Source organism: Arvicola amphibius, chromosome 3, assembly GCF_903992535.2.
Source record: "Arvicola amphibius chromosome 3, mArvAmp1.2, whole genome shotgun sequence".
In the NCBI taxonomy this organism is placed as follows: Eukaryota; Metazoa; Chordata; class Mammalia; order Rodentia; family Cricetidae; genus Arvicola; species Arvicola amphibius.
Window position 1 is genome coordinate 52570341 of NC_052049.1, and position 22152 is coordinate 52592492.

The window sequence follows — 22152 nt, forward strand, 5'->3', positions numbered from 1 at the left end:
CATTTTATGTACATCCCCCTTAAACAAGAAGCTCTGTCTTAATATGGCATAGTCCTTTTTGTACATATCATTTCTGTCCAGTGTTCTTTTTTCCTATCTCCATAGAGATTCTACTTCCTCTGCTATAACTCTAAGCTGTTGCTCCAATGACAGCCTTTTTCTAGTCATTGACCTATGTCTGTATGTCGATATCTGTCTAGGGGGTGGTTCTTACCTCCTCCTCCACCAGCTCAGACTTCCTAGCATAGCTATTCAGCTATGACCCTTTATTATCCAGGAACCACTACAAGGGTAGCATACTAGAACAAGAAGACTCTTAGCAAATTGTATTCATAGAGTTCAATGTTATCATCTTGTTATCCGATCACATAAGTATATTTCTTTCATAAGGCTAACCTTGTAAGATGAGATTTATGCCAACATGCTAGTCCTCAGATGCCTTTAGAAAAGGATTTGTAGGAGACTCTTGTCATCTATGATGGGGGTTTTCAGATTACAGCAATTTCTTCCACATAAGCAGCCCTTTTCTGGATTTGTGTCTGTGCTTATTATTTCTGTAGTGCCATATCAATGCCCTTCAAATGGTTTATTAATCCATCTTTTGTTGCTGTAGCAAAATGCCTGGATCTGGATATTCTCTAGAAAAGGGGTATTTATGTGACTCCATTTTGGTGGCTGAATGTTCAAGTTCCAGTAACCCCTGTTGTGATAACTATTCTTGGATGTCAACTTGACTATATCTGGAATAAACTATAATCTAGAAATGGAGGGTACACTTGTGATCCAGACCTCCAGACAGGAAGACAACATGCCTTCAATCTGGATCTTGAGGCTGGATGACTCACATCTTTAATCCAGGTCTTGAGGATTCACCTTAATTTGGGCCACACCTTCTGCTGGAAGCCTGTTTAAGGACAGTGGAAGAAGGTTTTCTTCTTTACCTGTTTGCCCTCTCCTTGCTAGCACATCCATTCCTTCGCTGGCATTGGAGCCTACTTCTTTAGGATTCCAGCACATACAGAAGACCAGCTAAGACACCCAGCCTCATGGGACTGAGCAACTACTGGATTCATGGGGTTTCCATTCATAGCTGGCCATTGTTGGACTCAGGCTGCATTCATTCCAATAAATCACACACACACACACACACACACACACACACACACACACACACACACACAGAGAGAGAGAGAGAGAGAGAGAGAGAGAGAGAGAGAGAAGAGAGTTTTTTCCCTATGACTCTAGAAAACTCTGATGAATACAGATTTGGGTACCAGGAGTGAGGCATTGCTACAGTAGACCTGATGATGCTTTAGTATGGAAGAATGGACTTTGGGAGTTTGATTAGAAAAGCAATTGAATGCTTTAAGTGGGGGCTTAATTGGACATCCTAGTAGGAGCATGGAAGACAGCAGTGTTCAGGGTAATTTGAACTGTGGGGGCCTGGCACAAGAGTTTTCAGAGGAGAAGAGTGTTAGCATGTTGCCTAGAGATCAGTCTGGTAACATTTTGGTGAAGAATGTGGCTGCTTTTTGCTCTTGTCCTAAGAGTCTGCCTGAGGCTAAAGTGAAGAAATTTACATTAATTCCACTGGCAGAGGAAATCCTAAAACAGCCTAGTATAGACTCTGTCATGTGATTGTTAGTGTTAATTCTAATGAAGATTTATAATAAAAAGGAGCAAACTGAACAAAGAAAAACAGAAAATTTACAGGTTAAGGAGAAAGGGGCACCAAGAAATGGAATAAAACTAAGTCCCATGTTCAAGGAGATAAACAGATTAAGAAATGAAATAAAGGGAGTGGTGACCTCAGGGCAACTGACCTTCCAACTTGTGGAAAGGAATTAAAGAAAATCTTAGAGGCAAGTGTGGAGGTGCACATCTTTAATCCTAGTACTCAGAAGGCAGAGGCTGGCGGATCTCTGAGTTTGAGGCTACCCTGGTCTACAGATAGAGTTTCAGGACAGTCAAGTGTAGGCAGTGAAGGAAACCATCAAAAGCAGAAAGCTGGTGAAGATGTAATTGAATGAGGGGGCCTTGTTTCAGCCCCAGCAAGCAGCAGAACTTGGCAGCATCAGCCACATGGTTCTGGCTTTAGAGGCAAGGATAGAAGAAATGGATTCCTTCATGACCACAGAAAGCTGCTGAGGAAGGAAGGCATGTGGCAAGGGTGTCCCTAAGTGGAGGCCTAGTAGAGAGGCCATTGTGTGAAGCTGTGAAGTTGTGAAGTTGAAGCCTGGTTGCCTTGGAGACTCCAAGATGTTAGAGATGCCAGAACCGTGGAATACCTGCTGAGGAAAGCTGCTAACAAGGAATGGAACCAGCCTAAGAGAAAGAGTGTGTTGCAGTCAATAAAGCTGAAAAGAGTTGGACATCAGAAGAGCATTTTGACATCAGACATGGAGATACAGGGTGGGGTTTGCCCAGCTGGTTTCCGGTGTTGTTTTGGCCCAGTATTTCCTCGCTAATCTTCCCTTTCTTCCATTTTGAAATGTAATGTATAACCTCTGTCGTTACATGTTGGAAGTATGTGATCTGTTTTTGATTTTGATTTTATAGGGGATTGCAGTTAAGAGATTGTATGAATCTCAGAAGAGACTTTGAAACATTACTAAAACAATGAAAGACAGGACTTTTGAAGTTGGACTGAGTGCATTTCTGCATTATGTTATAGCTACAAGCCTATGGGGACCAGGGAGTGGAATGTGGTAATTTGAATAGATATGAACCCCATAAACTCATGTTTTTAAATGCTTGGCCCATGGGGAATGGTACTATTAAGAGGCATGGCCTTGTTGGAATAGGTGTGGCCTTGCTGGAGGAAGTGTGTCACTATGAATGTGAGCTTTGAGATCTCATATATGCTCAAACAATACCCAGTGAGACAGTTCAATTTCCTGTTGCCTGTGGGTCAAGATGTAGAACTCTCTGCTCCTTCTCCAGCACCATGTCTGCCTGCACGCTGCCCCACTTCTCACCATGATGATAATGGGCTAAACCACTGAAACTGAATGCCAGACACAAATATTTTCCTTTAGAAGAGTTGCCATGGTCATGGTGTCTCTTCACAGCCATAGAAACCCTCACTGGGACACCTGTGTTAGTTGCTTTTTCGTTGATGTGACATAATACCCCCAAAAGCAATTTGAGGAAAGAAGGGTTCATTCTGGCTCTTAATAATTGGATGCAATCCATGTTGGCAGGGAAGGCATAGTGGTGATTGGAGCTGATTACACTGTATAATAGCCAGGAAGCAGAGATTTGGTTTGTACAGGGCCGGGCTGTAAGCTAAGGTCCATCCTTCAGTGACCCATTGCATTTCCTCTATCTGGACTCTCCCTCCAAAAGAGTCAAGAACTTTCTCAACCAGAGCAGCTATGGCCCATGCCTGAGCACATGAGGCTATAGGGAACATTCACATCCCAATCATAAAAGACCAAATCAGCTTGACCTCAGGCCAGGGTTGCCTTGGCCACATCACATCATGACAGATAGCATCATGGTGAGCAAGAGCTTTGATCAGAGAGAGCAGAGTCTGGGAAGGAGCCAGGCTCACTCTTTATATAACACTATCTTAACTACTGCCTTACTCCTTGAGGTAATTTGAATGTAATTGCCCCCCATAAACTCATTGGGAATAACACTATCAGGAGGTGTGGCCCTGTTGAAGTAGGTGTGACCATGTTGGAGGAAGTGTGTCACTGTGGGAGTGGGCTTTGAGGTCTCCTATGCTCAAGCTATGCCAAGTTCAGACCATTTCCTGTTGCCTGTGGGACGAGATGTAGGACTCTCAGCTCTTTCTCCAGCACCATGTCTGCCTGCATGCCACCATGTTGTACCATGATGACAACGGACTAAGCCTCTGAAAATGTAAAGCCACCCCAAGTAAGTGTTTCTCCTTCATAAGAGTTGCCATTGCCATGATCCCTTCACACTAATAGAAACCTTAACTAAGACACTTCATATCAGCAGTAATCCCTCCCAAAGATGAGTGACCCAATTACTACCCACTAAAAGGTTCTGCCACCCCCTAACATTGGCATACTGGGGATTCCACGATCAACATGTGAACCTTTGGAAGACAAACCAAACTCAAGCCATATCAGAAGCATCTTCTGATGGTGGGATCAACTTTGAAAACTTTAACATGCTTTTTGTTGGGAATTTTTCTAGATTTGTTCCTGTGTCTGTGTAAACTTTCTCTGTTTTGCACCCAAAAATTCCACTTGTTTTCAATTAGTTATGCTTTTGAAAGATGTGTTCTATTTTAATCTAGTTTTTATTATGTCTAATAGTCTACCTGCTCTTTCTCTTTATTCTCTTTCATCCCTTTGACAGGAAATGGAAGATCAGAGATGCTGAGTTTGATCAGGACATTGCTAGCCCCCACGCCATGCCTCCTCCACCTTTTGAGCTTTCATGGTTAGACAGTGCAGATTTCCCAGTGAGCGAGTCTCCCACACAGCAGAGGTTTACCCCACGACACTACAACTTTTACAGAATTACTGTTTCAATTACTTTGGAAAGGCACTTCCAGGTCCTTGGTTTCTTAAATAGACTACAGACCCTCACCTATCCTGATGAGGTCCAGGTAGCCTGGTGAACTCTCTCCCCTGCCTGAGGCTGGAAGGGAATGATATGGGAGCCACTGAACTCACAGGCGCCATTTTCTTGGGTGCCGGAGCTCTGGTGGGGCTGTCATTGCTTACCACTCTCAGTGACTTTTGAGAACTTGGACTTTCTTTTCTCCTTCAAAGCACAGTTGGTTAAGACTCATGTTTGCCTCTGTCTATTCCAAAACCAAAAATCCAGTGCGTCTGGCTCTCTTGGGCCTTTGTCTTGCACTTCCATACTGTGATTAGATTGTGTTAGGTAGAACTTAGCCTTTGGCTAAAGGCCTGGGGCATCTGCCTTTACCAAAACATCCTAATCCTCAATGATGACCTGGCTCGGGGTTATCTATTACAGCTTCTAAATGGCTGTGCTCCTACAACCTGGGTATCATGGAGCCAAGTATCTGAAGAATTCTACCAGCCCTCATAGCAAGTCTGCAATGTTTTTTAAAGAGACATGCATTTTTAAATTTTTTGAGTAGTTCTACATATATCAATATCAACACTGGAAATACCATATAGCATCAATCTTTATCACTTTCATTTTATTTTTTATGACAAGTACTTGCTTAAGTTGGTATCTCATGAACATGGCCCAGGGTGAGGGAGATGGCTGGCTGGTGGTACCTGTCCCCAACGCTGATGATCTGACTTCCACAAGCTGTCCTCTGACCTCCACATGCATCCATTCCCCTCTCCAAATACAGTCTAATTAAAAGTTACTGCCCCAAGTTCAATGAAGCGAAGCGCTGTGCTTCATGTCACCCCTTATTGTCGGCATCTGGGTTAGCACAAACTTCTAAAATGAAAAGAACCCACCCCACCTTGTGGAGTCATTTTAACTGCTTTCTTCGACTGTTTTGTTCCACCCATAATTGTATTTTCATGTCACGTTTCACTAACTTGTGGTAACCATGTGGAGACACGACAAACATGCATATAATAAAAGTAAGAAGAGGGGTCTAGATGCAGTGGGGGTACCCCCTGAAAATAAACTCGAGGAACTCCAAATGTCCAGTCCTTAGATGATTGCATCTGTATTGGAAATGGGGTAACTGTCTTCTTCCATAAAAAGCCCGAGCGAGAGTGCCTGCTCTTACTCACTCTTCTGAGTCAGTTGTTTGTATTTTTGCCACATCTCGCCTTGGGATGCTCTGTCATGCGCTGTTCCTTTAATCCTCCTGGGGTCTGTAATGTTCCAGCAGTTGTCAGTCTCCATCCTCTGTGTAGCGTTGTCACGAGCACTGGGAAGAGCTGCGCTTGGAGCTAGGTCTGCACTGGATCAGGGGTGTGTACCAAGCATTTCCCAGGTGTTGCTTTATCCTTAGAAATATGCGAACCCAGAACCAAAGAGGTCCTATAACCCCACTGTTACCTGGCTGGTTGGTGCCAAAGGTAGGATTTGCATACAGGTCTTTTCTCTAAGGCTGATATTGGCTGATTGCTCTGTACCACCTCCATCACCCTCTGAGCCAGTAGGGGGATTTCTGTGAGTGGAAAGGGACAGTCTTAGTGTTGTGGGACTGTTGCACGGGAGCTCCTTCCGCTCCTTCAGCCAATAGCCGCTGAGATACCACGCTCAGCGGCTATTGGCTGAAGGAGCGGAAGGAGCTCCCGCAACGTGGGACACAGAGGAGAGGGCACACAGAATCCGGTGTTGTCTTGGTCTGCACTGTGCTCGAGCAGCACAGCCGGCGCAAAGTGGGCAGTACCTTCTTTCCTCTGTTTGCTTCCTTCTTTCTGAATATAGGTGACAGCATCTACCGCCTGGACCAGCTGTGTCCTGATGCCCAGCGTGTACTCTAGCGCTGGTGGGTATGCGCCAAGGAAATGCAAGGGAAGGCATTCACCTTGTGCTTGAGGCCTGTGCGGGTTCTGTGACTCTTGCGACACCTCAGCCTTATACTGACCAAACTTCTGGAAGGGATGACTGATACGTGGGGTATCACTCCCGTTTCCTCTTCTCTGACACCTGTAGGTGGCTTTATTGTGGTTACCAAGGTTCCAATTGGTGGTCAATAGCCAGCCTTATGGATGTTTTAAATGCCTAATTCCCTGCAGACCAGTGCTCATTAAATGTAATCAACTTCTTTGGAAATCCACACTGAGTGAAAGCCACAGTGTTTTAGTAGAATGATGAACAGGAATAGCATTGTATTTCCAAAAATGTCATGACAATACCACATTGCTGGAAGTTTCTAAGTGCTCTATCTTAATTTCTGTCTGAATCTTGCTGTAGGCTAACAGTTCCTAGACCAGGACATTCCCTCCCGAGTTTACTTTGAGATGCTGGCCCAGAGCAACCCTGATGGAGAAGGGTGGCTCATATGTGGCCTCTGTCCTCCTGAGATGGAACAAGAGTGGTGCTTATTGCTGTGGACTAGGTGTTCGGGGTGCTTGGGCATGCCCCAGGCACAGTGCCCATGGAGACTCCAGTTTCCTATGGGCTCATAATTCCTCTATCGTTGAGACATGACCTCCACTGCAGTCCCCAGGTTCATTCCATTTACACTTGTATCTGGGCCCCAATCTGCATGGCATGCCCATGACTCTGAGAAGGTCTTGCCAGCATCCTTTGTCCAAGCCTAGGCTCTGCTCTCTTGGTGCCTGGTTGTTGGTCAGGAGTTAATGCAATGCATTTGTTGCTAATTGCGGCCATAACAAATATTCATCACTAGAATAATACACAAATGGTTGTACCATCTTAAAGATATCACCTGTCTTCTACCTGTTCATCCCCTCCATCAGAGTCAATGGCAACCACTGCTCTTTTTATGACTTCCACCGCCTTCCCTTTCCCAGACTGCCATATTGTTGTCCTCAATACTGTAGGCTTCACATTGATGTCTGTCACTCAGTAAGACCCATTTGAGGCTCCTCTATGTCTCTTTGTGGTTTATAACTCTCTTTAATGATGAGAAATAACAGTCCATTGGGTGGCTATCACAGGGTATTCTCCACTGCTGAATGGCATCCTGGGCATTCTAAGTTTTGCCAGTTGTGAATAAAGGTCTAAGAACCCACGTGCAGGTTTTCGAGTAGATACAAGGCTTTAGCTTATTTGGGTAAATATCGAGAAATTCAGTTGTTGCCTCATGGAATATGTTTAGTTTTGTGAGAAACTACCCAACTGTCTTCCAAACTGGCTGTGCGTTGTTGCTCCCCTGTAAGCAGGGAGCGAGAGTCTCCCTGGCTCCATAGCCTTCCCAAGTGTGCAATGCTTTTAGAGTCTGAACTTCCGACTTGAGTAGGTATGTACCAGTGGCCGACTCTTGTTTTAATGTGTATTCTACTGATGACATGATTTTGAGCATTTTGAGTTTTGTAAGTTTAATTGCTGTCTGTTATGGTTTGAATGTGAAATGTCACCCAAAGGCTCCTGTATTGGGGGGGGGGGGGCTTATTTGAGACGCCATTGGCTCCTGAGAGTTATGACCTAATCAGTGGCTTCCTCACTTGGTGTGGTGGTGGAGAGCAGGAGGTGGAGTCTAGCTGAAGGAAGTAGGTCACTGGGGCAGGCTCTGGAAAGATGTATTTCACCCCTTTGCCATCTTCCCCTCTGCTTCTTGGCTGCCATGAAGCCATGGTAAACAGTCTCTACCACATGTTCCCCTGGCCACAATACTCTGCCTCACCCTGGTTCCACAGCAATGGACCTGCTACTCTGAAAGTATGTTCCCAAACTAATACTCCTTTAAATATTTTTTCCTCTCAGGTATTTGTCAAAACAATGGAAAGTTTGGGGAGGGGAGGAGGGACCGTAGGAGTGTGAGGTGGCTGTTCACAGTGTGCTGGATCCCAAGAAGCAGAGATAATTGCACACTTGTGCTAATCTGACTTGCCCTTCTCCCCTTTGTATTCAGTCTGGATTGAATAGTTCTATTTATCTAATTCATAGTCTTTTTTGTCTGTTAACTATGTCGTTAGTAGCCATCCAGGGATGATCTCTGACACTGTATCTTTCAGTTCTAGGATTTCCATGTATTCTTTTTTTTTTTTTTGCATTTGCTATTTCGAGTTGAGATTTCTTTTTCATTTAGTATGTGCATATTTTTCTTTATTCAATTGAGCACAAGAATAATAGCACTGAAGTCTTTGTCTAGTAATTCCAGCAGCTAGGTCATTTTAGGGGTTTCATTTTTTTTTTCCTTAGGCAAGTAGTCAGAATTGTATATTGGAAATTGTGGATTATAATATGTCGTGTAGATTCGTTTTTGTTTGTTTTTACTTGAGAAGGGGATTAACTGGATTAGACTCAAACTTTGAGCATCCTGTCAATTGAGGAGGGCAACAGCTCAAATCTCCATTAAAACCAGGACTCCTCAGAACCTGCCCTATCCTGATCCCAGGGCCCTACAAGGTTTGGGATGGTGTTTCTACACATGATTTAGATTTCTCCTTCCCCTTGCTCAGACTCTTCCCCACATCCTCCCAGAACGCTGGGCGTTCCAGGCTCTATCTCTGGTTCCTTAGTAAGATGGATATAAATTCAATGTCGGAGTCAGATTTCCCATGCCACACCCTGATCGCTGTTTCATGACAAAAATTGAAAAGTGTAGGGGCATTAAACTGGGGAGACGATCAGTGGTAGAGAGCTTGCCTACCATGGGCAGGGCCTTCAGCCCCCCAGCACTGCAAACAAAGGCAAGCATCTGAACGAAAAGTATCTTGAAGGCTCAGCAGACACACCACCCCCAACTTCATGCATTCATTCACCCTCCATAGCCTTGGGTTGTCAGTCTGGGTCATTTTCTGGAGTTTCACGTGTTGCTGGTGAAGAACAGGCAGTTTACGGATATTCTGTGTCTTACTGGAAGAGATTTAATATATTAGTAATGTCATTTCATTGTGTTCTGGTTCCCTTTGTTTCTGCTAAGAAGCTAGCTGTCCATCTTATTTTGTTGGTTTCTCCCTTGCCTTTATTATTATTAATTTAAGACAGGGCCTTGCTGTGTAGCCCGGATTGGCCTTGCCTGCAATCCTCCTGCCTCAGCCTCTGAGGTACTAGATTGTAGCACATGCCACCATGCCCGTCTTTTAAAATTCACGGGACAAGTTTTACTTGTACTATAATTTCAAGAAGCCTCCCATGGTGCAGTTAGGGATGAATTTTGTTTGTTTGCTCGCTGTATTCACTCTTCTTAGGGGTCAGAGTATTCCTGACTTTGTGCCTTGATTTATTTCTTCAATATCAAAACATTCTTGGTCATTTATGCTAAATATTTTATGTGCATCATTGTCCCTTTCAAATCCCTCTGAGAGTCAAGCTACCTGTGTGTGATACCTTTTTCTGTGCCGGTCTTAGTTAAGGTTTCTCTATTGCTGTGAGAAAACGCTGGGACCTCCCCAATTTGGGGAGGAAGAGGTTGATTTAATCTCACAGATTACAGCCCATTATTCAGGGAAGTCAAGACAGAAACTCGAGAGGGACCCAGAGGCAGAACTTGAAGCAAAGGCCATGGAAGAACACCGCTTACTCCCTCATGGCTTGCTTATCCTGCTTTCTTTCTTTCTTTCTTTCTTTCTTTCTTTCTTTCTTTCTTTCTTTCTTTCTCTCTCTCTCTCTCTCTCTCTCTCTCTCTCTCTCTCTCTCTCTCTCTCTCTCTCTCCCTCCCTCCCTCCCTCCCTCTCTCTCTCTCTCTCTCTCTCTCTCTCTCTCTCTCTCTTTAGAAAAATTCAACATTTATTTTTTTATCCCATGAGAACAATTTCTATATGTCAATTAGAGAATATTTATATTATAACTTTATATACATAAAAATTCATTGTAATTAATCATTTTAAATTTATTATTACTTAAAACTATTTACATACCAACCACAGTTTCTCCTCCCTCCTCTCCTCCTGCTCCCTCCTCCCACCTCCCCCATCCCCATCCACTCCTCCTCCATTTCCACTTAGATGGAGTAAAGCCTTCCATGGGAATCAATAAAGCATGGCACATGAAGCTGAGGCAGTACCAGGCTCCTCCCCACTGTATCAAGACTGAACAAGGCATCCCACCATAGGGAATGGGCTTCAAAAAGTCAATTTATGCACTAGGGATAAATACTGGTTCCATAACTAGAGGCCCCACAAACTGCCCAAGCCACACAACTGTCACCCACATTCAGAGGACCTAGTTCGATCCTATACAGGTTCCCCAGCTGTGAGTCCAGAGTCAGTGAGCCCCCACTGGCTTGGTTCAGCTGTTTCTATGGGTTTCCCCATCATGGTCTTGACCCTTTTGCTCATATTATTGCTCCTTCCTCTCTACGACTAGACTCCAGGAGCTCGGGCCAGTGCTTAGCTGTGGATGTCTGCATCTGTTTCCATCCGTTCCTGGATGAAGGTTCTGTGATGACAATTAAGGTAGTCACCAGTCTGCTTAAGGGAAGGGCAGTGAAGGTACCCTCTCCGCTATTGCTTAGATCCTTAGCTGGGCCAGTCTTATGGAGGTGTTTTTCAGTTAAGAGTCTCCTTCCCCAATGACTCTAGATGGTCTCAGGGTGACACAAAGCTGCCGCCACCATACTCCAGATTATTTTCCATATGTTTTTCTCACAGTCTTTTTTCCTGATGTTTCCAGTTCCCCGTTCTTGCTCCCTGTGCCTAATGTCATTGTCCCATTCATTTAGTGCCTAATTTTTTCCACTGATATTTTTTTAAAGATTTTATTTTCTAGATTATTTGTATCTATCTATGTGTGTGTGGGGGGGGGGTTGCATGAGTGTACAGTGCCCATAGAGTCGAGAAGAGTGTGTCAGATCCCCGAAACTGAAGTTACAGGTGTCTGTGAGCCTCATGTGGACACTGAGAACCAAACTCTGGTCCTCTGCAAGAGCAATTCATTTTCTTCACCCCTGAGCCATCTTTCTGGACTCAGTACTTTTCGGCTGTTCTGCTTTCTGTCAGTTTAAGTATTTTATTCTCCTACTCCAATAACTTCTTAGTTATATATTTCTGTATATTCTTTTGGTAAGTACTAGAAATGACACAGTTGCCCTTAACTTAATAACCCAACATACATACTTCTACTATTCCTCTAGACCTGGGTGTATACAACACTCAAATTCCAATTATTTCCCCCCTGGGTTTGTGCTCTTGCTGACAGGTATTGTATATTTTAGCGATAAAATTTCTGGGTGTGGGGGGTTGTTTTAAGTTTCCAAGTTAAAAGAATTCTCTGAACATATTAACAATAATTTCTTCAAACTTCTTATATGGTAATCCCCGAGTCAAAGTCCACTATGCATCTATTTAGTTTTTTTCTCATGGTCTTTTGGTCAAGCCCTTTCCAACTGTAACTGGAGGTACTGAGTGCGAGATATTAAATGCTCAGCAGAAGATTGAACCCTTTTAGGAAAAACCTGATAAACAAGAGGGAGGCATGCTTCTTCAGACAGATGTCACATTTGCTTCTAGTTGGCGGCCTGGTGAAGGACAGGGATGTTAATTCAGTCAGTGAGTTTGAACCGAAAGAGGAGCTTGTCTCGTCTCGTATAAGGTCTGTTCTGTTGCGTAATCAGTTCTGTTTGCATGTTGCCTTCCACTGGGGTCCCAATTGAACACTTCACGTGTCCCCGTGTCCCCCCTCGCTGAGGAGCCACAGACTTCAGTTTTGTGCTTTCACATCTGTGAGGTAGGCGGGAACTCTGTTCAGCTTCTCAGCTGTTGCATTCAGAATCGTCAGCATCCTTGCAGAGGACATGGGCACCAAAGGCCTCATTCCACGCAAGGGCTGGCCATGCACTGTTCCTTGCTTCTGCTTTTGGAGGGAATGCATTTGGCAACTCCCTGTAGGGGAGAACAGGGGAGGGGAAATGAACCTGTCTGCCCAGAGGCTTCAATTTTCCCCTGCTAGAGGGTGACCTCCCACATGGTCCATACCTACGTAGGTCTTATTCAACAATTTGTAACAGGAAAGGATGGATGAAATGGTGCCCTAGGAACCTTTAATTCTCAGATTCTTGGAAGCCATTCTTCATCACAAGGCCAGGTCTGGAAAAGCATTTTGCAATAGTAAAAGAGAGGGTCTAGAATGACTCATATTTCCTGTGCTATTGGGCTAAGGTGAAGTTAGCTAATTTAGAACCTGGCCTTTCTGGCTTAGCGAGTGACTCAAATGTGCTGGGTTATAAATTAGAGAAAGAGCTTATGCTGTGGTGGCCCAGCCAATTGCAATAACAAATGCCGGGCTCTGTTTCGTTTTCGGTTCACTGTGGAGCTCAGGAAGGGTTTCCCAACAGGATGAGTGGGAGGCCATCACCATAATGCTTATCGGTTATCAACTCACTGCCTGCTGTGCTGAGACTCTTGTAAGTTACACAGATTCAACATCTGTCCTCTCTATGGGGCAGGTAGGGCAGAAAGGAATTACAGACTGCTCATGTCATAGCAACATGGTAGCTTTAGTTCTCCAGGAAGCTACATTTTAACCAAGGAGCAAAGCAATCATCCACTTACCAAGGAGCCTCTGTGCATTAATGATGTATTGAATTAAATACCCACTTACCCAATATCTGTGCCTGTTGATTGTAGCAGATGAACCCTGGCATCTGGTGGTGGAAAATCCCCATCACAGTTGATCATGTATTGGTTCTCTGTGGGGTTGGATGAATATGGCATCTGTCTTTTAGGGCTCTCCTGTCTTCACCAATGTGTGGTTATAGTGACCAAATTTTGGTGTGATAGGTATCATGGCAGATATATGAAAAGAAGAATTGGGGGGAGAGCCCCCAGTTGAAAGACCATCACATACATTTTAGGCTCTTAGCTGTTTGGGTTACAAAGGCCGCAGAAGGTATGTGGAGTCTATCTAGAGTTCATGGGACAAGGTTCTTCTCCCTCTAGCAGGGAATGAAACACTGGTCCCAAGCCCTTCTCAGGACCTGTGGTCTTTGGAACTTGATGGGCACAAGGTAGATTTAGCTGATTTGATTTTCATGCTGGATTGCTAGAGAAGCTGAGTATTGTTGCATAATTTCTACAGCTTGTTTGCTTGCCGCGTTTGTGAATCACTTGTCCTTTTCTTGACCTATCTTTAATTAGGATGCTTGCCTTTTTCATTTTTGTCTCATTAGAAATTTAAAGATTAGAATAAGAGCACCAGTTCTTTTTATATCATGCATTACTTGTGTTTTGTTCTTAGTGTATTTTATATTTTATATTTATTATGCGTTTAAATATATTTTTACTACTAAATTTTAATGATATTTTCTTTCTGGGCCTTATTTTTTTTAATTTTTCTACTTTGCTCTTATTTTGTTTGGTTTTGGAATCAGGGTCTCAAACTGGCCTGAAACTTGCAATCTTCCCCATCTCCCAGTGACTGAGATTACAAAATTGAGCTGCCATTTCTAGATTGTTTTAAAGATAGATTATTTGTTTATTTACATGTGTGTGCACCTGCGTGAGTGTATTTGCACTATGTGTGTAGGAACTTGTGGGGGCCAGAAGATGGCATCAGATTCCTCTGGAACTGGAGCCACAGGTAGTTGTAAGCCTCCATGTGGGTCCTGGGACCCAAACCTGTGTCCTTGCAAGACTAAGTGCTCTTAATTGCTGAGCCATCACTCCAGCAACTTTTGGGCACTTGGATCTGAACTCAGGTTCTTATTACTGAGCAGCAAATGTTCTTAACTACTGAGCCATCTCTGATTTCAATATTACTTTTAGCATAAGCTTGGGTCCTTAAATGATGCATTTGTCTATATTGTTTTTTTAAAATATCATTGCATTTTCCATTAAATTTTAATCTATCTAGAACTAATTAGGGTGTATAATGGAACTGATTTAAAATTTTTGTTTGCATATTTACCCAGTTATCCCAATGTTATTATTGGAAACATTACTGCATTTTCATTCTTTTTTTTTTTTCTTGTATGGCTTTACTTTACTGCCATTTCAGCAATGATTCATGTGTTTCTCACCAACCAATTGTCCAGTACACCCACCATCTGAGGTGCAAATGCATCTTCAACAAACCTTCCAGTTCAGAAACTGCTGTGCCTCCTCCCTTCAAACTAATTTCCACTTTTTGTAGTTGGGATTCTTGAAAGCAGCAGAACACACCTCAAATTCCCACTAGTCAGAATCTGTCTGAATAGCAGAGTTGGTCTTGCTGAGCTCTTAAACATCATTCCAAAAGGAACCTTTAGGAAGTACAAATCTGGCACCAGAGTTTAGGACTTTTAATTTGTCCTAAAGTCACTGAAGCAAAAAAAAAAAAAAAAAAAACCAAAACCAAAAACATGATAAACATTCTTTTACAACCCCCAACGCAAAAAAAGAAAAAAAAAAAGACTGTAGGAAAAAAACCTCTGGAAATGTCCTTAAAAGGCTCTGTCATTTTTAACAGGTAACAGTGTAAAACCCCAGAGTCCTTTCTTTAAAATGAATTGGGAAAGACTGGGATGGAAGGAATTATTCAAACTTCGTCTTCTTTCCTTGTGGCTTGAAGTCTCCTCCTCCTCCTCCTCTGCCACCTCGGAAGCCTCCTCGACCTCCAAAGCCTCCTCGGCCTCTGCCGCCAAATCCGCCTCTTCCTCCTCTGCCACCGCCTCGGCCTCCGAAACCTCCTCTGCCTCCTCCTCTGCCACCAAAGCCACCTTCACCCTTAGGTTTGGCCCAGTCCAAAGTAACTTTGTTTCCATCAATTTCTCCATCTTCCATAGCTTCCTTGGCAGCTTTGGCATCTTCCTCACTATTGAAGTCTACAAAACCAAACCCTTTAGAGGAACCTGTTTCCCGATCTGTGACGATTCTCGCACGAACAGAGCCCTCAAATGATTCTTTTAAGGTCTCCTCAGTGGTATCTTCAGAAAGACCTTTGACAAACAGAGTTTTGGATGGCTGACTTCTTGCATTAGCTGATCCCCTGGGTCCTTGTAACTCCAGCCTGATTGTTCTGCCCTCGATTTCCATTTTATTACAAGAGCTTAAAGCTTCTTTAGCATCTTCAAATGAAGCAAATTCTATAAATGCATACCCTTTAGATTTGCCTTGTTGGTTCTGGGGCACTTTGATAAAAGTTGCTTTCTCAAATACCTCCTGAAGAGTTTCTTCTGTTGCACTGTATGAAAGGTTACTTAAAACCAAAGTTTTTGATTCACCACTCCAAGTGCTATTCTTTCCAGGTCTTTCTTGCCTTTGTTGTCCTTTCTCCCCAGTGTAGGAGAGTGAAACAGACCGCCCATCAATTTCTGTCCCCTGCTTCTCTTCAAGGTTTTTCTCTGCATCAGCCTCAGACTTAAATTCAATGTAAGCAATCCCTTTACACCTCCCATCCTGGGTAACCATTCTGATCTCCACAGCATCTTCAAATGCTTCTTTTAAATCATCCTCAGTGATGTTGAATGAAAGATTTTTTGCTATAAGTGTTCTTGCAGCTCGAACTTTCTTACTATCTCTTCCTTTTGGTTTTTCTAGTTTAATTTCATTGCCAAACACTTTTAAACCAGTGAGTTCCAAGGCCTTTTCTTGGTCTTCAGCAGACTCAAAGTCCACATAGCCAAATTTCCTATTTGTACCAGTTCTGACATCCACAACAGCAAGATCATTTTTAGCAAAAAGTTCACTGATGGCATTTTTTAATTCTGCAACAGACTTGTTTGGATTAAGGTTTCCAATGAAGAGATTGTAAGGTGTTGTTGATTCGAGCCTTCCACCACTTTCTGTTTCTTGGCTTCGGGGACTTCCTTCTGCTTGGTCATTTCCTTCTTCCTTTTTCCAGGTGCTACTTTAACAGGCTCTTCCTCCTCTTCTTCATCTTCATCCTCATCTTCTTCATCTTCATCCTCCTCTTCATCATCGTCATCATCCTCATCATCTTCATCATCCTCATCATCCTCTTCTTCAGCCACAGCCTTGGTTTTCACAGGAACAACTTTTGCAGGAGCTTTCTTTCCTTTAGCAGGTGTGATCTCCATAGCTTCTTCCTCAGAGTCATCTTCATCATCATCATTATCATCATCTTCATCATCTTCCTCATCTTCATCCTCTGAGGCAGGAGCAGCAGCAGCTACCTTTGTTGGCTTCACTCCTTTCACTACTGGTGGCTCAAATTCATCCTCTTCCTCATCATCTTCATCCTCATCACTGTCGTCTTCATCATCGTCGTCATCTTCATCTTCATCACTTTCTTCCTTCTTGGCATTCTTACCATTCTTAGCGCCCTTGGCTGGTGTGACAGCTCCCTTTTTACCAGAGGCTGCTACCAATGCTTTTCCTTGTGCGGTTCCCTTCTTACCAGGTGTCGCAACTGCTTTGACTGGTGTAACTGCCTTCTTGGCTGGTGTGGCTGCTGCCTTTTTACCTGGGGTAACAGCAGCTTTCTTAGCTGGTGTGGGAACTGCAACCTTTTTTGTTTGTGAAACAACTACCTTCTTTGCTGGAGTTGTATCTTTCTTGCCTTTTTTCTGAGGGATGACAACCTCCTCTTCTCCACTGCTGTCATCTTCTTCATCTTCTGACATTTCTTCATCCTCACTATCTTCTTCCACTTCCTTTGGGGGAGGAGCCATTTTCTTGGACTCACCGTGGGTTTTGCCGGCCTTTGCGAGCTTCACCATGGTGGCGGATGACGGCGGCGGCGCGTGCGGCGAAGTGGGCACCTCAGAAGAGCCCGGGAGAATCGACGCGAACTCGACGGCAGCGGCGGGCACTGAAGACACGGGAGCACGTACGACTGACTGCCAGCTACAGCTAGCGTCTGAGGCAAAAGCTGCATTTTCATTCTTATGGTGACTTTGAAGTCAGAAAGTTTTAATTTTAATAAAACAACAGTTTTTTTATTTCATGGGTTATACTTTCATAATTAATATATATATATATCTTCATAGAAATGGAACAATAATACAGGTAAAGCAGACAATTTATTAGTAGCATCTTTTATAAAACTATCAAAGTATGTCTACAAACTCAGAAACATGAGCCACTGTGGCCAAACTCCTGGCATAAGTAAGGGACTTGGGTAGGAAAAGTGGCTGGAGACAGGTGACATCAGATGGCCCGAGAGCTGCGGCCCCTGACCATTGTCTTCAACGCTCATTCAACCATGGCTACAGATGACATCAGATGACCTGAGAGCCGAGGACCCTGACCACTGCCTTCAGCACTCATCCAAACATAGCAACAGCCACCCACCCCGGGAGAATCGGGGCTTTTACAGGAGCTAACTGGTGGACAGTGCAGACATGAGAAAGATACGCCAATAACACTGACAAGAAACTGTGATATAACATTTCAAAATGCTGTAGAAGGAATTAGGGAAATGATTAAAAGTAATAAATAAAAAAGTGAATTCAAACGAGAAAGGCACAGGTTAGGTAATAGATGTGAATGACTAAGAGAGGTGAAAATTTAAAAACTTTTTTAAAAATTTAAAAGAAATGAGGATCTAACTGGAAGAAATATAAGGATCAATATACACCCCATGTATGGTCATGAACTCACTGACTAGAACAAGATCAAGCCAATAAAATCAGTCATCCCAATAGGTAACACCAATTGGAATCAGTGGGTGTCAAAAAAAAGGAGAGGACATGAAGTGAGGAGGGATGTGTTGGGGTGTCTAGAGGGTAGGAGGGGGTAAATGAAGGTGGATATGATCAGAATTCATTGTTTACATGTGTGAAATTGTCCAAGAATAAATTAAAGATACTCTGTTTTAAAAAGAAAGCATTGCATGTTGAATAGAAGGTGGAAAAGAAGAAGAGGATCATTTGAAAAGGGTTTGAGAGGGTAGATAGGAATATAGAAGGAGCTCCACTGTATAACGTATTTCCATATAAAGAGATATAGTTCCATATGTATTTTTTCAGTAGATCCCATATGTACAGCACATGTGCATGTATTAAGTAGATTCTGAAAACAAACAAACCACATTGTTTACCAACAAAAACCTAGGGTAAGCAATATAAATATATAGTCAAGTAAAACAATTGTGCCATAAAGAAAACAAACCATTTGGGGACCCAGCAAGAAGACCAAGTAATTTTTAAGGGAAAGAAAACTAGATTGACATCAGGCCATGACAGCACGGCTTTAAGCCACAGTCCATAGAGAAACTATAGAGTTCATGATGCTGTGGGAAAGAGTGATGCCATTATTCTGTCTCTAGCCAAACTGACATTCAAGTATAAAACCATGGACCAGCCACGTGGATGAGCTGCCACTGATTCTTTCTTTCCATGGCCACTTGACTGCAGAGCTGGCCTGGGGGAGCTCGTGGGAATGTGAGATGTTGCCTCCTGTGTTCAGATCCCTGGCTCTCTTGGACTCACCTGCTTAGGTGGCACTTAGGTGTCACCACAGACTCCAGTCATTTCAGTTGTGGTTGTTTCCCATTCCTGCTTTAGGGCAGCCACATGCCGATGCAGCAAGAGTTTGTGTGGTCCATTCTCTGCTCAGGAGATGTGTGGCCTGTTTTCCTCGGGGGATGCATACCATCACAGCTCTTTCTGTTGCTAAGTTTTGTTGGGATTCTGTTTCAGCTAATGGAAAGAAAATAAAATGGAAATGCAACATTGGCTTGCTGAGTTGGGGGATATAATTCCTAGCGAGGCTTGATCTTGTGACTTGATGGCATCTCAGAGGGTGTGGGGGCTCTTTCCAGGTCTCCACCTGGTTTTCATCCTTACTTGGTTTTAAGTCATGAACAGCAACCTGGCTCCATAACTTTGAGAAGCAGTAAGTATATATTCCCATGTCTTCTGACTAGTCCTAACTGATTCAGGCCACACCCAGGGAAATTAAATGTTATCTATGTTTTCAAGTCCACATCCTTAGAACCACAAAGAGCCCAAGAGAAATCAATGTCCCTTGAGAAGATGAAGGGGAAAATGGATGATGATACAGGAATTTTCCATCAGTGTTGAATTTTATGAAAACGGCATCTTGGCCATTTCTGGAAATGATCATCATTGACTCATTGTTTATGGGGAATTATGTAGATAGAATTCCTAGATATGGGACAAAACTCTGGTACCTTTGCCCTGTTGTTTCAAAAACGAGCCTATTTTCCTTTTCTTCCAGCGCTTTGTTCTTATATCTGCTTACTGCCCTGATGCTCCTCAGCCCTCTGACCCTGGTGAAGACATGGTTGTAGCTGTGCTTCTTGTATGACGGTATTGCAGTCTCTGAACATGCATTCATTGTCTTGTGGGTGGCCCAGAGGCTCTCAAACCTGCCATGTCCAGCACTTAACTCATATCCCCCATAAGCCTGCCTTGCCCCCTCTCTTCTCTATCACCCTGTGTGGCATTCGTGACCTTCACTTTCTCTCCTCCCTTACCACACATGTCTCAGACTCTGTCTGCTCCAATCCATCCACATTTTTCTATCCCTAACCCCCGTACTAATTTCCCTTGCAAGCAGTCTGGATCTCTGCCTCTATCAATGTTTCTCATACTCAAGTGGGCACTACAACAACCAGCTAACTGCCAGCCCAACAATACTACACTTTTACTTGTCTAGAAAAGCCCAAGTTTCCCACCCCAGTGGCTACCAGAAACCTGCCTGTGGCATTACCAGGGGATCAGAAGATAACACTTATGAGCAAGCAGCTTGTAAGACAGTCTGATTTAAGTCAGCCGTTCACACACAGGTGGCGGAGTAGGCCTGGGGTGTTCTCAGTGTCAAATCCAAGAGCTGTGAGGCCAACTTCCTGGATGCTGGAGCATGATCAGAGAGTAGCGCTGGCACAGAGCCTGGTCCCTCTCTGAAGAAGGCATTTTAATGCTGTGTGTATAGACAGGTGGAACCCCAGGCAAATGGGAATGAGCAGGTGGGCAGAGCCTCAGAGCAGAACCAAAAGGGAGCCTAGTCCTCCCTGCTGGCCCAGACAAAGGCACACAGCCAGCCTGTTTTCCTGCCAAGAGATCTGAATGGATCCCAGCACAATTGACTGCGAACTGGAACCATTCTAAAAGAGTAATGTACTTTGGTCAAACATAAAATGGTCTTTTGGGACTCACTTACCTTTCTGCTGTACTTTGGGAGCTTTTTGAAGTTTTTCTTCATCAATAAACTCTTCGAGATTCTGGGATGTGTACGGTCACCAGAGCCCTTCCTCAGCACCAGCAGTGTCTGGAAACAGTCTGCTTCATTGATGGCATTCCCACACCTTCCTCCCTTTTCTTTAAAGTACTGCAAGGAAGCAGTAAGATAATGAGAATTGTCTCCTTGGTGTCACATGATCAAGGCCTGATGGGAATTGTCTTCCATCTGTGTTAGCTGAAGGGGGAGCTATGAACTGGGATTTCCACCCTGAGGGCCTTCCCAGGAGAAGTCCTGCAGAACTGGGGGGCTGTGGTCATTTTTGCTAGGTTTCCACAATTTTTGAGGATTTAGCTATTCACTTAGCTTGTATGTTTTTAGGATGTGCCTGTAAATTCTTGGAAATATGATGATTTTGGCTAAGTAAGAAAAAATACTTTTCAAAAAAGTGGGCATTTGCATTTTGTAGATGATTTCACAGGGGTTATTTTAAAATGGGATTCATTTCAATAATCTTTCCATGGGAACCAGCACTCCACACAAGTTATCACCCCTGGTGTCCAGACAGACTGACTGATGGTTACAGTTCACCCTTGCATGAGCGCAGAGGGGAAGCATGGTTGGATTCTCAGTGGGGAACCAGATGTGACCCCAAAGTCCAGTGCTGCTTCAAGGTCATCGAGCCCTGCTTGTGAGGTTATCAAGCAGCCAAGCATGGAAGACATTTCTTTCTTGGTTCTACAAGGCAGCTCTAACTTATCAATGGTAACAGTGAGGACAGAGGCAGCATGGGTAATTGAAATCCACAGGAGATCGCAAAGTTCATTTTTAGCAGATGGTTTCTCTCCTTGCACATCAGCTCAGTTCAGAAGAGCTGCTGACCGTGGAGCAAGATGGACTGATTTGAATTTCATCCCTCCGGCCTCTCCCCACCTCATTTAGGGAGAAAGGAAAGTGTTGATGATGGATGACAGACAGATGAAGACCGGAAACGAATGCTTGGGTTTTTCCACAGTCTGATGAATTGGATCCCAAGGCATCAGAAATGGGGCATTCTCTGCTCATCCTGATTGACAGTGTAATGTTATAAGCTTGAAGTCGTCCAGCTGTGTCTATTAGCAATAGTGTTCTTAATAAAAACAAGACAGTTACTTGAGAGATGTCACGTTTTAGCCATTGTCTCCGTGATCCTCTGCTCTCGGGTCAGACCCCGAATGTGCTCGTTGGCATCTTAGGATGAGCCTGGCTTCACACTCAGCCTAGGGACTCAGTGTGAGAAATGTTGCATGGATGTGAGCTTGGTGCCTTGATGCTGGAGACGTGTGTATGGTGGGCAGTTTTCTGACTCCTCACAGTGAGGTTGGCTCTACCTTTCCTTCTCAGAAGTTAACTCTCTAAAGTTCCTGTGCTGGCCTCCTTAGGCACTTGTCATTTCCTGGATTATAATCTAGACTTTTAGTTTCCATTCTAACGCATTATCGATATCAAGCTGACTTCTTTTCTCACGCAGTAGACAGCATGGATATTCATGCGGGAAATGGCTTTTCCATCAGATCATGCT

General features: G+C 43.7%; 2 protein-coding genes across 3 annotated transcripts in view; one reads left to right on the top strand and one right to left on the bottom strand.

Annotated features, from left to right (window-relative positions):
• Pde8b (phosphodiesterase 8B) overlaps positions 1-22152 on the top strand; it is a 216259-nt gene that overhangs the window by 91473 nt on the left and 102634 nt on the right. The gene's annotated exons all lie outside the window — the stretch shown is intronic.
• On the bottom strand, positions 14845-17308 carry LOC119809177 (nucleolin-like). Its single transcript, XM_038322043.1, is given in 2 exon segments — positions 14845-16252; positions 16255-17308. Coding segments are annotated over 2 exon segments (2145 nt in total). The 5' UTR covers positions 17165-17308; the 3' UTR covers positions 14845-15017.